The sequence below is a fragment of the Amborella trichopoda genome, chromosome 9, assembly GCF_054954075.1.
Source record: "Amborella trichopoda isolate Santa Cruz 75 chromosome 9, AtrichopodaSantaCruz75HAP2 v2.0, whole genome shotgun sequence".
NCBI classification, from domain to species: Eukaryota; Viridiplantae; Streptophyta; class Magnoliopsida; order Amborellales; family Amborellaceae; genus Amborella; species Amborella trichopoda.
The window spans coordinates 11,852,689-11,864,472 of NC_142344.1; the positions used below are offsets into that span (position 1 = coordinate 11,852,689).

An 11,784-nucleotide genomic window follows, 5' to 3' on the forward strand; every position below is an offset into this window, starting at 1 on the left:
TTTTAGTGAGAAAAAATACATGCAAATTTTTTGAGAGAAACTATTTCAAAATTTTAAGAGAGAGAAATAATCTCATTTTTTAATTTTTGGAGAGAAACTATATCAAATTTTAGAGAGTACTAAATTTTTTTTTGAGATAGAAACCATCTCAAAAAATTTTAGAGAGAGAAACTATATCAAATCTTAAGTTTTAGAGAGATAAAATATTTTTAAAATTGTAGAGAGAGAAAATATTTTTAAACTTTTAAAGAGAAACTATTCCAATTTTAGAAAGAGAAATTGCCGAAAAATTTTGGAGAGATAAATATGTCATTTTTGAGAGAAAAACTATCTCAAATTTTGAGTTTTTGAGAGAAATTATCTTGAATTGTGAATTTCAGAGAGAGAAAACATATTAAAATTTTAGAGATAAAAATTTTATCAAATTTTAGACATAGAAATTTTATCAAATTTTAGAGAGAGAAACTACTTAAAAATTTTTAAAGATAGAAACTATCTTAATATTTTTGAAGAGGGAAACTATTGTAAAATTTATGTTTTAGAGGGAGAAAGTATCTTAAAATTTTAAAAAGAAGAATTATTTTAAAATTTATATTATAAAAATACATGAAATTTTTAGAAAGAAAAACTATCTTAAAATTTTGTTGAGGGAAATTATTTCAAAAATTATGTTTCAAAGTGAAAATTAAAAAAAAAAAATATTTTTATCTTCTATTTTTAACTTCTTTCTATATTTTATGAAACCCAAAAAATAAAAATATTTCTTTTAAGCAAATTAGCTGCATTTTTGTTATTTGATTGACCCATAATCCCTTTGACTAGAAATTTTTGACCTAAATAAATTGAAAAATAACACCATATCCAAACTTTTATACTCCGTTAACGTCAGTCTTTCGACCTACCCTCTTTCTCTCACATCACCGTCTCTCTCTCAAGCCTCCATTTGTCTCTTGCGAAAATCAGAGGCAGCTCTCTCTCTCTCTTGCGAAAACCAGAGGCAGCTCTCGCTCTTTGGACATAGATCTTGCGCTCTGGAACTCAGAGGCAGTTCATCTGAACTACATCAGGTATGCTCTCTCTATGTAGATTTTTTTTAGCGCTTTTTTGCATTTTTCCTCTCTCTATCTCGAATTTTTTCATATGATTTTTTCTTTAGTGTCTTCCTCTTTCTCTATCTCGAGATTTTTAAGGCTTTTCATCCGTTTATTTTTGTCCCTATCTTGTTTTTTTTTTGTTTTTGGGATCTTTATCAGTTTCTCTCTATATCTTTTTATCTCCATATTTTTGGGCATTCTGTCAGTTTCTCTCTATCTCTCTTTATTTTGAGATTTTAGTGCTTTTCATTAGTTTATTTTTATCCCTATCTCGTTTTTTGTTTTGTTTTTTTGGATCTTTCTCAGTTTCTCTCTATCTCTTCCTATCTCGATTTTTTTGGGGCATTTTCTTAATTTCTCTCCATCTTTATCTCGAGTTTTTTAGGGTTTTTCAACAGATGTCCGGTTTTTCCCTCTCTCTTTCTCTCTGTATTTCTCTATATTCCTCTCAATGTCTCTATTTTTTCACTAAATCCCTAAAATATAAAGTTCTAAGGCTCAGATACCTAATTTTTGCACAGATACCTGATTTTTCGCTGTTTTCAGATACTATATCAGAATTTTCATTTCAAAATCTTGTCCTTGTTTAGATTTCTTTTTTTAAGTTATAGATATTTTTGAATTTGTTGTATTGGTCTTTGAGATAGATCAATTGAAAGGGAGTGGGGAGTTTTTGCATGATACTTTGTCTTTCCTGCTATATATTGTTTACTATGGTTCCTTCATTTTCCTCTATCATTCATATTTTGTGTTATGGGTTATCAGTTTTCATGCTAAGAAGATGAATGTGTGACTTCCAAAGAAGATATCATAATGATGCGCACTATGTTGCATGGGTGAAGAAGATTATTGAGCAATTTATTTACATTGTGCCATCTGTGTACTGATTGTTTTAGCAATTCTATTGAACTTGATTTTGAATTGGTAAATGGTTGTTGAATTCTGGTTTCCTTCTGCTGATCACCGTTGTGGAGAACTTTAAGAAATTATGTTATTGTCGGTGTGTATTACATAATTAGGTTTTGGTTCTGGTTTTCTCACTCTATTGTATCATAATTTGTATCATTGTTATGTCACTGTTGTTGAATTCTGGTTTTCTCACTCTATTTGGTAATTAGGTTTTGGTTCTGGTTCTATTCACATCTATTAGCCTTTGTAATGCTCTCTTTCTAAACCAAAACATGTATTTCAGCTCTAACAAGTTCGTTTCCATTCTTATCAAAAGCTATTTTCAACTGTTTCAAGGTCCTTTGAAGCTTTCAAGGCACAGAGTGGATGGTGGGTTGCACCCCTCTCTCTCTCTCCATGACTCCACATTGTTTCATTGGATGGTGAACCATTTGGCCCATGGTTCTCAATAGTCACTTAAAGTGCACTATACATTTCTCTAACAAAAACTATGCTTTAGTCATTTTGGTGGAGGTATCATTTCTTTTCTAGTAGTGATATTGAATATGTGCCTGCTCTAAGCTTATATGTTAACTCGTCTGTCTGCTAGTACCTTGACGAGTTCATAAGTGTTGATAAACTCCTAAAATCTTCTATTTGTATGTTATCCATGCTTTTGGATTTTTGGCCTCTTTCCATGCTAGTTAAATATATATTTTTATTTTAGAAAAAATATCTTATTATTCTCTATTTTTAATTTTTATATCTCATCAGACCTAAGAATTGAAAATATTATTTGCAAGCAGAAAGATTCCATCTTTTCTATTTTCCAACCCCCTAAACCCTTTTGGCCATATATTATTGACCTCAACAACTTCTAAAATGATTCTATCTCTCTCTCTCTTTCTAAAACTCCATCTCACTCTCACATCATCATCTCTCTCTCAAAACTTCATCTCTCTCTAAAACCCAAACTCCATCTCTCTCCCTTCATCCTCTCTCTCTCAAAACTCCTTCTCTCTCCTTAAAACTCAAACTCCATCTCGCTCTCTCTATCTAAAACTCCATCCCTCTCTTTTTAAAACTCCATCTCTCTCTCACACATAAAAAAGTGTGCTCGTGTTCGAGTTCAACCTAAACCCCTTGGCTGGTATACTCACTCAGAAGTGAAGAGAGAGAGATGGAGTCTTAGAGAGAGAGAGAGAATGATCGAGTTTTAGAGAAGCGAGGAGTTTGAATAAGGTGTCATTTTAGCATTTGTTTGGGTCAAAAATTTATAGGCAAAGAGGTCTAGGGGGTTGTAAGATAGAGACCTTTCGTTTACAAATAATATTTTCAATTCTTGGGTCCATGAGATATGAAAGTTAAAAATAGGGGGATAATGAGATATTTTGCCTTTATTTTTATTCTCCTTTTCTTCCATGGTTTCTATGTTTCACGGTTCTTTATCTATTGCTCTGCTGCAGATCTTATTTACCTTGTTTTCTATCAAGCTCAAGAGATATTCACTTACTTCTCTTGTTGGTGTCACTTGTAACTTTTACTTTCCCTTCATGTCCATATATTTTGTAATGGTGTTGATTTATAATATTTATTTTCATCATTTGACTAACTTGCTGGTAAGAATTGTTTCCTTGGATTCTTCTATTTCCTTTGATCCTTTCTTTTGTAGTTGGGGTGCAGCATCAAACGGGTTGTGTGGTTGGGTGTTTAAAGAAGTTGCAGAGGCAGCGTTTGTCTTTAGTATTTAATTTATGCCCGTGCTTTGCTGCTGCCAAAGCATTTGTTGAGCACACTTGTTTTTGTTCCTTCGTATTTTCTTTTATAAATATGTGTTCATGCCCCTGGATAATGGGTGATTTTGTGGGGATGTAACTGAGGGATAGTGAATACCCCTTCAATAATAAATGATCATAGATTTTTTAATTTATTTTGTAACTATTGTAATCTCATAAATGCTGTGATGTTGAAGGCAATCTCTCTGTGTCATGTAGGTGTGTTAAAGAGGGAATGGCGTAATATCTCCCTTTGTTTCCTATTGTTTCTAATAGGTTCTGAACCTCTATTTGTGTTTAATGAATAAGGAAGAAAAAAATAGATGGAGAAAAACAAACTATGAAGAAAGAGAGCTCCTTCATTAGCCAAATTTGAACCCATGCTCAAACGAATTTCTTGAGTTTAGATAGAGGAATAACATGTCCAATATGAATTTATTTATGGGATTGTATACAATGAGACCATCTACTTTTGATACAAGGTAGTCACAATTTTTTACAACCATTTGATATAAAATTTGATATCTTGGATATGTAAGTTTGAGAATTTTTTTTTTAAAGTTTGAGCTTGGTCAATGGAATAATTGCAGTCATCTCAATTTCCCATCCAATGGTCAAGATTAATGTGATCATTTTGTATCGAAAGTAAATGGTCTCATTCTATATTCTCTTTATATACACCTAGAGTCCAATATGAATGTAAAGAACGCATGTGTACTTTCTTATACGTATTTAAAGTGATTGTGTATGTGAATTTTGAGAGGCTTGTGCCCATTAAATTGTACCCATGTTCATTTCAAGAGAAATATGTTGATAACACAAGAAAATATTGTGTCAATGTTAATATGCCAACTGTCCCTCCGCACAATATATTTACATCCTTAGGCCTCAACAAAAATTGCTAACAAAAAAAAAGACAAGCCACTTAAAATTTGGCCATGATCATAACCTCATTCTTCTCAAACATAGAAGGTCCTTTATGGAAGGAACCCCATCCATTCTTCACATCTTTTATCTCGTTCTATAATTCAGTTTACCGAGTGACTTACAACTCAACAAACTTAAAATCACTATTTGCAACTTAAAATCAGTAACTGTAAAATCTTTTTCTAAAGTCTTGCATCTTTACCCATAGCACACTGTGAATCGAGAGAACATCAACCAGATGAAACAAGACAACATGCGAACTATCCAACCCATTGATATGGACGTCAAATATAATAGTGCAGATATAAATACTACTAAAATTCAAATTAGATACCCTCAACAAGATCAAGTGTCATGTTCATTTTCTAACTATCCACTGTAACTGCCATCTCCCCTGTAACCAAACCCCGTAATATCTCTCTCTCAATACCTACAATTTGTAAGAAACTATATTTTTTTTTAATGGTGCACCAAAACTCTCTCTCTCTCAAAATACTTAAAATTTACAAAAACTGTAACTTTTTTTTAATGGTGCACCAAGAAAAATACATAGTTGAACTTTTTCCATGGTCCTCTTACTTCAATTACAACTATAGTAATAGGCTAATAGCTACATATGCTTACTTCAATCACAACTGTAATAATAGCTACATATGCATGAGATATATCCACAATAATATGCATTCCAAGCCGTTGAATGTTACCGTCATGACAAGGATTTTGAGCTCAGTTCCAATACAAGCAATCATTTGCAACTCAGTGACTAAAACTCGATCAAAACTTGTGATATCACAAAAGACCAAAAGAAGGCCCAAAAAATATTCTACAAAACATAACCAACCATATAAATTGATGCCCTGTATAAAAACCCGCCAGGGGCCCAAAAGTTTTACAAATTGACCACCAAGGGCCTATAAATGGATGCCTTGTATAAAAACCTGGCTAGGTCTCGTCCCTTCGCAACGGGCTCCAACTCCTTGATTTTGTGCTTGACTCCTCGATTTTGTGCTTGACAAGCTATACATATGAAAGCGATGGTGCATTACACATAATGAACTTAAGTGAAAAATCAGCAACATACATTTGTTTGCAACTAAAAATCAACACATACATTTATTTCTAAATCTCCAAATCAGTAGCAAGCATTTGTTTGATACATAACATTACACATGAAAGAGATGATGGTGCATTACACATAATGATGGAGCTTTATGTATGAGCAACATGCATAATATGAATAACGAGTACAAAATTCAGCAACAAATTATACTGGCCTCACATGAAAGAGTCGCCTTGCATGTAGCTCTATTATGTCGATGCTGGCCACACCTACTACACTGAAGAGGCCTCACTTTCACCTCTTGTGATTCAATGTGTTTCTTTATGGGACACCTAGGAGGACGTTTCGTACATGGAGGTAGTATTTCTAGCTCATAAGAAGATGACTCTCTTTGCAAAGACATATCAAAGTATGAGACTAGCCGTATCGGTTTGGTATAACTTTCTTTGTACTTTACAACTGTAAATTAGTCATCACAATACTCATATAAATCTCTCTTAACCATCAGAATGGCTTACATGCATGCTTACATGGTAGGCCTAATGCCTACCAAGCCTGACACTCACACTCTCGTGTGCTAATGTTTATTGTGCAGCTATTATGGTCACCAATTGCTTCGAACTCGTCATTTGAAACCCATATCATACACAATGAGATAGAAGTCTTTACAATTGCTACCAAACTCTTTTCCACAGAGGGTGTTAATGTAGTTGTCCAATTTTGAGCCTTTAAAAGGCGCTCTACCACTAATTGGGTCATTTGCTTCCTAATTTTTTCAAGGCATTGCAGTATTGGGAGTTCTCGAGCTTCTAAAATCCAGTTGTTGAAAGATTCTGCTACATTGGTTGTAACATGTCCATACCGCTTTCCCCTAAATATTGAAGTTACCCAGCGCCCTGGAGTTGATGTAGCTACCCATGTAAATTCTTCTTGAGAATAATTTTGAATGTCTGCTATTCTTAGGTTGAACTCCTCTCGCCGAAATGAACGTGTGGCACCTTGGAAAGCAGATATTATGGCCTTTTTAACATCATTTCGAATATGTTTCATGTCCTTCCTAAGATTTTCTATCATGTGGTGCTCACAAATAGCATGATGGGAATTTCGAAACACATCTGATACATTGTTGACTAGCCCAACATGTCTATCGGAAATAAATGTGATTGGTTGATCCATCCCAATAGCACTCTTCAAGTTATCTAGAAACCAAAACCAATTGTCATAATCCTCTGTATCAACGATAGAATATGTAAGTGGAAACATCTGATCCTTAGAGTCTATTGATGTAGCGGCAAGCAATGTACCAAGCAATTGAGCTTTCAAATGTGTTCCATCAAGAAAGATAATTGGACGGTTCCCATTTTTAAAGCCATATATTGAAGCAGAAAGTGATATAAAAACTCGACAAAATTTATCTCTAAATTGCGATCGAGGTATGCTAGGAGTCGATTAGAAGTATCTTCTTCGGTACCATGCATCTCAGTTATTGCTATCTCCTTCCCCCGCCATACCTTGAGATATGGAAGCTCTATCCCATAATCTCGAGCTATGTCCTTTATCATCTCTCTGGGCTTGTACCTTGGGGTGTCATCCAACTAGCTTTGGACAAGGTTAGCGATAAATTGTTTTGAGGCTCTCTTATGGACATTGATGTTAGCCCCAACATTTTCTCCTCCATGTCCTAATTTTGAACATCTTTACAAGTATAAATCTCCCAATTGCAATTATGATTCTTAAATTTCGCCATCACCCCATAGTTCTCATTTTTATGTAAACATACTCAAAGTGATGCGCCATTGCATACTTCCAAAGTGCATCACAAAATTAAGATATATTGCGGAATTCTTGACCGATATTAGTTAATCAGTTTTCCATGTGCAAAGCAAACGAGGCATAGTATTATGTTCATTATTGCCTTCCTCAACATTCGAAGAACAGGGCAGGGCCCGCACAAAATTGTTGTCCCTAACACATCGGAAGGAACAATAGGGTGATTAGACAATATCTATAGATTTCTAAAATATGACCAAATTCATATGCTATCCATAACTTCTATATAAAACAAAGGTTGATTAGATCAAATTTATGGGTCAGCGTACCTTGTGTTACCATTGACCACATAAACACCACTCTTGCAATCACATCCATCGAAAACATAGATTTCTAACTCATTTCAACCTTCATATGCAAATAACATCCTTTCTACATCACGATCATTAAATAACGTAATAAGGTGTCTCTTGTTACTTGGGAAGATGTACTTAAGTGGCACTCTGGATGACTCTATGGAGAATTGATTTGCTACATCTTCCTTTATCTCATCCAATTTTGTTTGTCGATGAACTAAAAAGTACATGAATCGCCCCCAACATACTCCATACTACCATCAAAGTTATTGCAAAGTTCACCTCCATATATACATAGGAACATTTTTTCATCCATGTTCACAGCTGCATAAAAGATAATGAGGTTCAACACTATTACTTCAATCTATAGAACACTAATCATATAAACAATAATCTTCTAATAAGAGTAACATATCTATCAAATGATAAGGGCAGTCAATATTTAATTGAGTGAACAGCTAGTTTTATATAATCATCAGATTTCAGTCTCATATGCTTGTATGTAACTTGATCAGCCATAGCTTTACAACTATATCTATACTATCCTTTTTTAAACAACTATATGTAACTTGAGAACCCTTTACTTGTATTTTGTATTTAGAAAAAATCAAAGACCATGTGTGCCACATTGAATCCAGAGGACAAAGTTGACAAGCAGGGTAATTACCAATTTCAGACACTTAATCAGCAAACGAAGGTAATTCTACCAATTTCAGATACTTAATAAGCAAAAGTTGCAGTACTTCTAAATAGGAGTAAACATAATCAAGGCCAAATAACCAGAAGCACATGCAATCATTACTAAATAAAGAAATAGTTGTTGAAATTGGCAAAGGCCAAATAACCAGAAACACATACAATCATTACTAAATAAAGAAATAATTGTTAAAATTGGCAGAAGTGTCTGAGATGATGCCAACAAAACCTAAAATTTTTATGAATATAGGGAGATCCTTATCAGCCCCAAAATAGATGTCTAGATAATTGCTTCCAATAATTGTATCTACGCATTTTCGCGCACTCTATTCATTGTTACAACTATACAAAATATAGAAGTAAAACCTCTTTAAAAAAACCTCTCCCAAAATATAGCAGTCAGACCTATTCTATGCATCAAAAATTATTTTTAACATTATTCTAAAAAAACCTTTGAGAGGGGCGGATCTCAAAAGATTAGAAGTTGAGAGAGAGAAACCGTGTGAGGAAGAGATAGAGAGAGGGCTAACCCAAGGAAATAAAGGATGCTGGAAAAAAAGCAAAAAAAAAGAAAAAAGAAAAAAAAAAAATTACATACTTGATTTGGGGGTTTTTGAAGAGACTCTTGATGGCAATATGGGGTTTTGAGCACCTTATAACTTTATATTTTAGGGATTATTGAAAAAATAGAGACATTGAGATGAATATTGAGAAATACAAAAATAAAGAGAGGGGGAGAAATCGAGTATCTCTTGAAAACCCCTAAAAATCTCAAGATAGAGATGGAGAAAAACTAAAAAAATGCCTGAAACAATCGAGATAGGAAGAGATAGAGAGAAATTGAAAAAGATCCAAAAAAAAAAACAAAAAAATGAGATAGGGATAAAAATAAACTAATGAAAATCCTTAAAATCCCAAAATAGATATAGATGGAGAGAAACTAAGAGAATACCCAAAAAAATAGAGATAGAAAGAGAGAGAGAAAGTCAAGAGAGACGGATTTTTGAGAGAGACACGGTGATGTGAGAGAGAGGGTGGTTCAAAAGACTGATGTTAACGGAGTAGAAAAGTTTGGATATGGTGTTATTTTCGAGTTTATTTGGATAAAAAATTTATGGACAAAGAGGGTTTAGGGGGTTGTAGGATAGAAAAGATGGATCCTTTTTGCTTACAAGTAATATTTTCATTTCTTGAGTCTAGTGAGATATAGAAGTTAAAAATAGAAGATAAGGGGATATTTTCCCAATTTTAAACTTTAGAGAGGTAAAGTATATAAAATTTTAGAAATGCACTGTATCAAATTTTAAAGAGACAAACTATTTATAAATTTTAGAGAGAGAAACTATCTCAAACTTGAAGTTTTAGAGAGAGAGCATCTTAAAATTTAAAAGAGTAACTATATCAAATTTTAGAGAGAGAGAAAGTACATAAAAGTTTTTCGTAAAAAGAAACTATCGCATAATTATTAGAGAGAAATTATCTCAAATTTTTTCTTTTAGAAAGAGAAAGTGTCTTAAAACTTGAGAAAAAAAATATATCATAAATTAGAGAGAGAAACCATTTAAAAATGTTTAGAGAGAGAAACTATCTCAAAATTATTGAAGAGGGAACTATACAAGTTTCAAATTTTAGAGAGAGAATATTTTAAAATTTTAGAAAGAGATACTACATTAAATTTTAGAGAGAGTAAAGCATCTAAAATTTTGAGAGAGAGACATTATCTTTAAATTTTTAGATAGACAATTTCAAATTTAAATTTTGGATAGAAAGTATATTAAATTTTAGAGAGAGATACCATATCAAATTGTTAAGAGAGAAACTATCTAAATTTTTTTATAGGACACTATCCCAAATTTTGAGTTTTAGAGAGAGAAAGTATATAAAAATTTTAGAGAAAGAAAGTGTATCGAGGTTTGTTACCAAACAATGGGTATGGAAATTATTGCAAGGAATCCATAAGTTTTGTATTGTTTATCCAAACAACAGATTTGAAGAATCCATGACAAAAATCCTTGATATTAGAAATCTATAGTTTTTCTTGGACTTCAAATATCTAAGATTCTTAATTTTCCTCCTATCTAAACCGGCTCTAATAGGAAAATCCTTGATATTAATCTATAGATTTTCTTGGATTTCAAATATCTAAAATTCTTAATTTCCTCCTATCCAAACCTGCCCTAATAGGAAAATTAGTTTCTAATACAAGAAGAATACTTTATTAGGTGAAATACATTTCTCATAACCCATTATTATAATAGGATCACCAGTACTTATAACATGATCATTTTAGGAATCAGTAATAGAGATATTCCCTAAACAATTTGTGCAAACATATTCATTGAACACAGCTTTGGTGTCTTCAAAATGAATAAATTCAGTATTCGTTGAGAAGATTTTTTATTTCTTCAAGCAAATTCAAAGGAAACGGTAACTATCTTTTGCAAAGATTTTGCCCTTAACTCTCTATAAATATTTAGTCCAAAACCACAAAGTGATCACTAGTAAAGTAATCCATTGCTCTAAGTTCTTCCAAGATGAAGGTCTTCACACCTTTTGCCCTAGTTTTCCTTGTCCTTCTTTCGTCTCCCGGTAAACTTGAGTAATTCTATTCAATACTCGGTCTTTGCTATTTTTTTATGATTAAAATTCTCTCTCTTGTTTTCTTTGCTATTTTTTGTGTCCAAAATCTTTGGAGTTGGGTGCAGGTGAAATGGCGCAGCAAGTAAACTATTGCAAGCTTTTCCAGCCTCCCAGCAACTGCGACCCGAATGACTGCAACAAATTATGCTTCCAGACTTTGGGTCAAGCAGCAACAGGGGCATGCCGCGATCCCTTCCAATGCATATGCACTTTCCCCTGCTAAAATGCTCTCTCTCAATGCTGTATTTCTGCTTCTATTTTCAGCACTTTATTGTTTTGCTAATGTGGGGTGACAACCCTATATAAATAAATGTGCAGTGCGATGTGCTTCTCTCTCTCTCATATTTCGGTTTTTTTTTCTTGATATCTTCCTCTCTCTGATTATGCAACTTTATTTATTTTTATTCTTTTTTTTTTTAAATTTATTTATCATTTTACCTTTTGCTAATCGGAGGGTGATAATCCAATTCAGATCAATGTGCTTCTCCATAAAGCAAACTTATAATGGATAGTAATATATGTGAAATCTCAACAATTAGATCTTCTTCATATGGTTCAGAATGCATATCACTATATTA

The 11,784-nt window shown here is 33.0% G+C and overlaps 1 protein-coding gene and 2 long non-coding RNA genes across 4 annotated transcripts; 2 read left to right on the plus strand and 1 right to left on the minus strand.

The window, feature by feature from the left end:
• Window positions 1-877: 877 nt before the first annotated feature.
• On the plus strand, window positions 878-3,958 carry LOC148780384 (uncharacterized). Of its 2 annotated transcripts, none has more exons than XR_016041695.1 (2): window positions 878-1,067; window positions 2,287-3,958. It is a non-coding gene; the product is annotated as an uncharacterized LOC148780384 (long non-coding RNA). The 2 variants fall into 2 exon arrangements; XR_016041694.1 differs by having other exon boundaries at window positions 2,340-3,958.
• Window positions 3,959-6,290: 2,332 nt separating this feature from the next.
• On the minus strand, window positions 6,291-7,007 carry LOC105421833 (uncharacterized). Its single transcript, XM_011630784.1, has one exon. It carries the CDS (start codon window positions 7,005-7,007, stop codon window positions 6,291-6,293), a length of 717 nt encoding a protein of 238 aa, XP_011629086.1.
• A 3,972-nt stretch (window positions 7,008-10,979) lies between these two features.
• LOC148780385 (uncharacterized) lies at window positions 10,980-11,545 on the plus strand. Its single transcript, XR_016041696.1, has 2 exons — window positions 10,980-11,155; window positions 11,272-11,545. It is a non-coding gene; the product is annotated as an uncharacterized LOC148780385 (long non-coding RNA).
• Window positions 11,546-11,784: the final 239 nt, after the last annotated feature.

Bases quoted from the DNA above. Each gene is read 5' to 3' on its own strand.
- LOC105421833 (XM_011630784.1), bottom strand. From the start codon at position 7,007: ATGTTTCCACTTACATATTCTATCGTTGATACAGAGGATTATGACAAT.